This window comes from Fukomys damarensis, unplaced genomic scaffold (genome assembly GCF_012274545.1).
Source record: "Fukomys damarensis isolate Sample0158 unplaced genomic scaffold, DMR_v1.0_HiC HiC_scaffold_38, whole genome shotgun sequence".
Taxonomy (NCBI): domain Eukaryota; kingdom Metazoa; phylum Chordata; class Mammalia; order Rodentia; family Bathyergidae; genus Fukomys; species Fukomys damarensis.
The window spans coordinates 7,625,312-7,633,864 of record NW_022900950.1 but is presented as its reverse complement, the minus strand read 5'-3'; the positions used below and the strand labels follow the sequence as shown (position 1 = coordinate 7,633,864).

At 37.1% G+C, this 8,553-nt stretch overlaps 1 protein-coding gene across 1 annotated transcript; it reads left to right on the top strand.

Annotated features, from left to right (window-relative positions):
* The first annotated feature begins 6 nt into the window (after positions 1–6).
* On the top strand, positions 7–1,681 carry Pabpc4l (poly(A) binding protein cytoplasmic 4 like). Its single transcript, XM_010638762.2, has one exon. The coding sequence runs from the start codon at positions 317–319 to the stop codon at positions 1,427–1,429; it is 1,113 nt and encodes a 370-aa protein (XP_010637064.1). The 5' UTR covers positions 7–316; the 3' UTR covers positions 1,430–1,681.
* Positions 1,682–8,553: the final 6,872 nt, after the last annotated feature.

The following is an 8,553-nucleotide window of genomic DNA, read 5'->3' as shown; positions in this document are numbered from 1 at the left end:
CGGGCGCTGTAACTTTACACCGGCCGGAGCGCGCGAGGCCTAGTTTTATTCAGGAACCAGCGACCCGGGCTTCCCAGCAAGATCCTCGCAAACTGTGGCCGGAGGAACGGTTTGTCCTAAAAGCTCTTTGAGATTTCTAAGTCGTGTTGCCAACTTCCCGGGGAGGCCACCGCGGGCAGCTTCGGAGTGAGGGTGTTGCAGGAGCCGTGGGGGGGTGCACCCCAGGGGTAATCCCAGCCCCCTCGCCGGACTCCCCGGGAGCTGCGGTCCAGCCCCGCTCTTGCAGGACTTTCCCAGCACAGCCTGGGGCTAGGAGATGAACGTGGCCGCCAAGTACCGCCTGGCCTCCCTGTACGTGGGGGACCTGCACGCCGAGGTCACGGAGGACCTGTTGTTCCAGAAGTTCAGCGCCGCGGGGCCCGTGCTGTCCATCCGCATCTGCAGGGACCTGGCCACGCGCCGGCCCCTGGGCTACGCCTACGTGAACTTCCTGCAGCTGGCGGACGCCCAGAGGGCCCTGGACACCATGAACTTCGACGTGATCAAGGGCAGACCCATCCGCCTCATGTGGGCTCAACGCGACGCCTGCTTAAGGAAATCGGGAATTGGGAACGTGTTCATCAAGAATCTGGACAGATCCGTAGACAACAAAACCCTCTACGAGCACTTCTCGGGGTTCGGAAAGATCCTGTCCTCCAAGGTGATGAGTGACGATCAGGGGTCCAAGGGCTACGCGTTTGTGCATTTTCAGAGCCAGAGCGCTGCGGACTGCGCCATCGAGCAGATGAACGGCAAAGTGATCAACGACCGACAGGTGTTTGTCGCCCCATTCAAAACCCGCAAGGATCGCGAGGCTGAGCTCAGAAGCAGAGCCAGCGAGTTCACCAATGTTTACATCAAGAACTTTGGGAATGCCATGGACGATGAGAGACTCCAGGGTGTTTTCAGTAGATTTGGCAAGACCCTGAGTGTTAAGGTGATGACTGATTCCAGCGGGAAATCCAAGGGCTTCGGCTTCGTGAGCTTTGATAGCCACGAGGCCGCCAAAAAGGCTGTGGAAGAAATGAATGGGAAAGACATTAACGGGCAGCTCGTTTTTGTGGGCAGGGCACAAAAGAAAGTAGAGCGACAGGCTGAGCTGAGGCAGAAGTTTGAGCAGACGAAGAAGGAAAGAATCCGCGGGTGCCAGGGAGTGAAACTCTATGTTAGGAACCTAGATGACACCGTTGATGAGGAACAGCTACGAGAGGGCTTCTCGTCCTTTGGGTCTATCAGCAGAGTCAAGGTAATGCAGGCCGGAGGGCACGGCAGGGGCTTCGGCTTGATTTGCTTCTCCTCTGCGGAGGAGGCTGCCAAAGCCGTGACCGAGATGAACGGCCGCTTCCTGGGCTCCAAACCCCTCAGCATCGCCCTGGCCCAGCGGCCCTGAGAGGGCAGCTTTCTCACCAGGTGCAGAGGAGTGGAGAGCTTTACCTGCACTGTCTCCAGGAGACCGCCAAACCCGCTGATGGCTGCTGATTTTATTACATTTTGCAATATGATTTGTTTTTCACGCAAATCCATTTTTTTTCTTTTGAGGAAAAATAAACGGATCTTAGGTTTATTGTACATAGGCACAGTTTCTACTGTTAAAATTATATATATTTTCTTAGTTTTGATATAATATTCACAGCAATAAATATAATCGTCATATTTTGAATTAAAGTCAGATAATTATCTGCATTTATTGCATATTTTCTTTCTCATTTTATTAATATTGCTAGTTTTAATTTCTCCTATGAAAATATGCTCAAAATAAAGTGTTCAAAGTAATTTATTTTAGCACCATTTTATAAGTTCTTTAAAGTTTTTTGATAAATCAAAAATTAAGAAGTACAAATTCATTTGAATATCAAATATCATTTTGGATTAATATTTTCAACTGCAAGGAAATACGTGGATTTCTTATAAATTTATATCCTGATACAGTTGTTTTGCTAATGATTCAAATTAAGATGGTGTAGATTTTTAATATCTGCTACAAACTGAATTTAAGGGATATTTTGCTACCCTTTAAATTAGTTTACTGTAATTCTGTCACTTTCTAGTAATCTACACTCTTTACTTCGGTAGTACAAACATACATTCTGGAAGTTATAACTCAAAGGACTGAAAGTCTGTTATCTATGCAGCTGAATGTTATGCCTTAAGATTTTGCCAGATAGCTATATTGTGAAAGTCATTTGTATAGAACATAGAAACCTCTTTAAAATCTGTTTTTAAATGATTTGTAGTCGACCGTGTCCTGTTAGTCTCTCACTTTTCAGAAAAGTAATTTTCTTTATTTTTATAAACTTACACTTCTTGTTATTAGACCATGAGAACTATATCAACCATTAAGATGCACTTGTAGCCTTAATTGATCAGAAACTCACTGACTGTATAATACGTTGAAGTGTTTCCTAGCACAGGTTTTTATTCTAGTCCCATTCCTATATTTTCTCCTCTACATTTCACCCGTCAATATTACTGTGTTCATTTTTCAGACTTTCTTAAAAGTACTTTATTATGTTAGGTCTGATTATGTGCTCCTAGTCTATTTGGAAAATGAGACAAGTTATTTATTTACATTTAAATCATTACTGTATAAACCATGATTCATTTATACCAAAGTATCTAGAAAATGATTTTGTTATTGCTTTATTCATGTTTATTTAGTTATTTCTTATGATCTTATATACAAATATGTTGTTTCTTCTATTATTTTTATGAAAGAAATATTAAAATATTTGTCTTTGATAATGATTTATGAACAAGAACATTTTGCTTCATTTTATTTTGTAGAAATTTTATATATTTTCATTGAATGTTTTTTAAATTAAAAATTATTTTTAGACAATCAAACATATGGACAATGAAAAAGACTGGAAGAGTAACTAACATATGCTCTTATTATGCAAATAGATCCTCTTTAAATGGTTTCCATATTCCACTAATTTTTTCTATATTTTTTCTCTATACACACACACACACACACACACACACACAGATAATATAGCTAATATAGGAACATATAGATTTGATTTAACCTTGCTTTCTCAACTTAATGATATGCTATTATTGATAATCGTGTCCACAAATAATACTTGGCATTAAATTTAATGACTTTTATGCTTTATTATTATACAATATAACTACATTCTTATTAATAAAGGCATATGTTTCTGAATTATTTCCTCCATTTTTCCTTTTGTTTTCTTCTATCATAAACAACTGATAATCAATTGGCAAACTCACTTAAGTATTTCCCCAAGAAAATGAATAAAAGTAGAATTAATTGTTACAAGAGCAAGCAAATTAAATATACAAGTTTGATCAATATGGTCTAAGTGAGGTCCAGAGACAGTGTAATTTTAAATGAGAATTTTTGATAAAAATAGATTTTATAGTGTTTTAGTATGAATATTTTAATGCTCTCAACAGTTTTTTGTTATTTAGCATATATATTGAGGTTAATATTTGAAAAAGTATCATGAAATACTTTTAACAAATTAGAATTCGCATCAAACTGGTAACTATTTTGAGAATGGATGTTATTTTCTTAAAAATAGCATATGATAAAATGCAAGCAAAGGCAAATTTTAAAAAATAAAGAAAATGAGGAGCCATTTACTGGTACATTTTAGGTATACAGTACAGTTACATTCATCACTGGGATCTTGTACCTTTACATGACAGGTCTTGGTTCTCATTTTCTCTCCATACCCCCACCCTCCTTTTACCCCTTCATCCCTTCCCTGTTTAGAAAAACTTTATTTTCATTTTCTCATATTTTTTTCTATTCCCTTACTTCCCCTCCCCTCCCCTTCCCACTTCCCCCACACCTTTATCCCTTCTCTTCCTATTCCACATTGTCAATTGTGCCATTAGGATCTTATTTACAATTATAGTTTTTCACACCAGAGAAACTATTCAGTATTCACGCATGTGAGACTTATTTTACTTAAAAGTATAACCTCAATACATATTCATTTTCTTGTGAAAGACTCTCATTTCTCATTCTTTATGACTGAGTAGTATTCCATTTTATAGAAAAACCACATCTTCTTTATCCAGTCTCCAACTGATGACCAAATGGGCTGTTTCCAAGTTTTAGCTATTACAAACTGTGTGTGTGTGTGTGTGTGTGTGTGTGTGTGTGTGTGTGTGTGTGTGTATACTGCGGGTTGATTCTTTTAATTCTTTTGGAAAGTTACCCAGCAGAGGGATGGCTGGGTCAAATGGAACCTCTAGTCCCAGCCCTTTGAGGTATCTCCATATTGATTTTCACAGTGGTTGCACCAATCTGCACTCCCACCAACAATGGAGAAGTGTTCCTTTCTTCCCACAATCCTGCCAACGTATGTTATTTGTTGGTTTCTTGATAGCAGCCATTCTTTGGGGGTGAGGTGGAATCTAAGTGTTGTTTTCATCTGCATCTCTCGAATGGCCAGTGATGTGGAACATTTTTTCATATATTTACTTGATGCTTTTACTTCCTTGTCTGATAAATGTCTGTTCATTTCAGATACCCATTTTTGAATCATGTCTTTATATTTGGAGGGCTGATTTCTTTGAACCCTCTTGTGCACAAATAACAGATTCACTGAGAAATTAGGGAAACAATTCCTTTCACAATAGCATCCAAAAAAAAAAAAATGAAGTATCTAGGAAAGAATCTAACAAAAGAAGCAAAAGACCTCTACACTGAAAACTACAGCATTCTGAAAAGAGATCAAGAGGATATAAGAAAACTGAAAGATATCCCCTGCTCCTGGGTAGGAAGAATCAACATAGTGAAAATGGCCATATTACCAAAACTGCTACACAGATTCAATGCAATGCCAATAGAAATTCCAACAGTATATTTCACAAAACTAGAAAAAAAAATCCAAAAATTCATTTGAAAACAGAAGAGACCTAGAATAGCAAAAGCCATCCTAGACAACAGAGACATAGCAGTGGGTATAACAATTCCCAATTTGAAACTATACTACAAAGCCACTGTGACAAAAACAGTATGGTACTGGCAAAGAAACGGACCTGAGGATCAGTGGAACAGACTGGAAGAATCAGAAACAACTCCAGATATACTCAGCTACCTCATCTTCAACAAAGGAGCTAATCATCCTCAGTAGAGGAAAGATAGACTCTTTAATAAATGGTGTTGGAAAAACTGGATTTCAACTGCCAAAAATTAAAACTAGACCCTTATCTTTCACCATGCACTAAACTACAATCCAAGTGGATTAAAGATCTAATTATTGAAAAAAAGAGACACTAAATTTGCTGGAAGATAAACTAGGCAGAACTCTTGAAAACATTGGCATAGGAAAAGACTTTTTGAACATATCCTCAGTAGCATGGGAACTAGCACAAGGAATCAACAACTGGGATCTCATCTTATTAAAAAGCCTCTGCATTTGAAAAGAAACCATCAATGGAACTAAGAGACAACCTACAATGTGGGAAAAAAACTTTACCAGCTGTTCCTCAGATAAAGGACTATTATCTAGGATATATAAAGTGCTCTCAACATGTTTATACATTTGTAGAGATAATATTAAATAAAATCTGAAATTTTTTAATTTATTTCAAGTTAAAGTGTACTTACTTTCCTATAGATCAATTCCTCTTAAGAATAAACCAAAAATAGTGTACTTTTTTTTAAAAAATTGATTTTATTGGTACTTTTAAGGTATACAATATAATAACATTTATTGTTGAAAATTTGTACCTTTTCATAATCAATCTTGGTTCTTATTTTTTCCCATCCCCCTGCCCTCGCTTCAATCCCTCTTTTCCTCCCTATCAACAAAGTCTGTTTCCATTTTTTTCATCTTGTTTTCTTTTCCCTTCTTTCCTTTCCCCTATCCCTCCCACTTCCCCTTAATAGCATACATTTTTAAGTGACTATACTGATATTTTATGCCTTAAAATGCCAATTTAGTGCTGGCGATTTAGCTCTGTGGTTCTGCTGCCTGCCTCACGAGTTCAATTCCTGGTGTGTGTGTGGGGGGTGTCAATTTATATATGAAGTAGCTTTTTTGCAGGTCCTCATAATTATTGGATTAGGATTAAAAACAAAGAACTATTACAGACGAGTTTTCAGAAAATAATGAATTCAATACTTCCAAGACACTTCTGAATTTAATGCTTGTGTTAGTCCAGTTTTCATTATTATAATGAAATACCACCAGGTTATGTTATAAAGAAAAGTTGTTTATTTTGAGTCACAGTACTAGTATAAAGGGAAATGGGCCACATGTGGTGATGACCTTCCTGCTGGTAGACTCTTGGCATGTTAGTGCTCCTAACATGGTAGGTACAGGAAGAAGGGATTTGTTCTCTTTCTATAAAGTGACTAGTATTCAATCATGAAGCATTCAGTGTACCACCTCCTGAAGGACCCACCTTTAAATACCATAATCAAAAATAAGTTACAGTTTTTTAATCCCTCACAATAGGGAGTCACATGTGAATCTTGAGGGACATACTCAAGCTATAACCAAACTAGAGCAATGGTTAAAATAAAATTCACCACACATATTAAATATTCAGAATGTGTTTATTTGTATTATATTTAGAAATGTTTTCAAAATATATTTGAAAGAACAATAATATGTAAAAATAATATCTATAATTATGTTTGGAAAAATAAAGCATACTAAATGTCCCCAGATAGTTTCGGACTCGAGCACCAGATAATACCACCATGAAAGGAAGTTTTACATCCTACGATGGTCAGAGTTAGGTGTACTCAGGCGCGGCGTCGTGTGTCAGGGTTTCTGCAGAGCTTTTCGAGTATCCTCGATCCACCTCTTCGTGACGCCTCTTTGTCATCAGTCAGTGTAGAAAGATGACTTGAAATGAACAGATGGAGGGACGTGAGAGAGGAGATGAAAGGGTCTGAAAAAAGGAAGGAAGATGTGCTGAGCACACACACCAACTCCACGTACACGATGTAAACATTATGTACTGCAAAACTGTATTAATAAAAAATATGTTGCAGGAATTTTTGGTGTCATGGGCCGAGCCAGTAATATTTATCAGGTGATGATGTCTTTCCCACAAACTTCTCAAAAGCTTACCCTTTACTTCTTTTTGTCCCATATTAGTAGACAAATTCAACAAGATATGTTTTGAGAACTAGGGAAGGAATTAATTTGCAAGTTCTGTGTAGAACGGGCTTTACACAAGAAATAAAGTTGAGAATGTATGTGGGGAAATGAATGTCTAAATCCTGCATGAAGTTCATTATTTATATCTAGTTTGAAATCTTACTATTTGATATTTTTCTTTATTCTTATAAGTCTTTCTTACAATTAGTTCTGCAAACCCTGTTTGCTTTTTTCGGAAACCTTTGAAGACTGAATCAAACTGGTGATTTTTTACCTCCTTTTGTGCATTCTTAAAGAATAAATTATGCAACTGTATATAAAATTAAATTTGTTTTTGTTTGGTAACTGGATTTGGTTTGTTACATGATGTCATACTCTATTAGTCCTAAGTTACAAACAAAATGAAAACTGTAACTGAAAAGATCAAATTCATTTTAATCTTCTGTATGGATTTTCCAAAAAAACAATTAGCAGATTAAAAATAGAAATGTTTCAATATAAATTTGTTTAATAAATTATTGGTTTCTTGATATTTAATTCAGTGTGTCTAAGTCTAGCATGTTTTCATACATACTAATGTGTAGAATTGTGCTACCAGAATGAAGGAAATCATAATTTATTGTGAATGCTACTTTTATAATATTATGTAAAAAGAATTTGAAATGAACAGTTCCACCAAGTAATGTAATGTATAAATCTTGAGGAAAATCTAAAAACTCTCACAACTGCAAAATGTTTCCAAGCTGGGCCTGGTGGCGCACGCCTGTAATCCCAGGACTCGGAAGGCTGAGGCAGGAGGATCGCTGTGAGTTCAAGACCAGCCTGGGCTACATAGTGAGTTCAAGGGCAGTCTCAATTACGTAGTGAATCCCTGACTCAAAACAACAAAAACAACAACAACAACAACAAAGCAAAAATGTCTCCAACATATGAAACTCTATAAAAAGCACTGTATTAAATACTGAAATACAAATCCACTTGGATTAGAGATTTTTAAGGTTAAATTATCGGGCAAATTTACCAAAGGAAATATTTATAGCAATGTGCTGGGTTTGATGATAATATCTTATCTTCACATTCAAAGAATGCCCTTAAGTAAATCAACGTTCTTCTGAATTAGCTAATTGTTTCCACTTAGCAAGAGAAAAAATTGTTATCCTCTTTGTGATGATTTTCGCCTTAGAACAGGCACACTTCGCTACTGAGAGATGTCAGCAGTCTCTACGATGATACTGCGTGAGGCTTTGTTATTTCATTGATATGGACCTCATGTTAGATGCTCAGAAAAAATCTGCAGGCCGAAGTTTTCCCAGACGTCAGCTTTGAGTCCCAAGGGAAATGTCTATCCTGTATGCTTTTAATTTTTTTACATTCACTTAACATTTGCCATGATTCATGCTTTATTTGCATTATT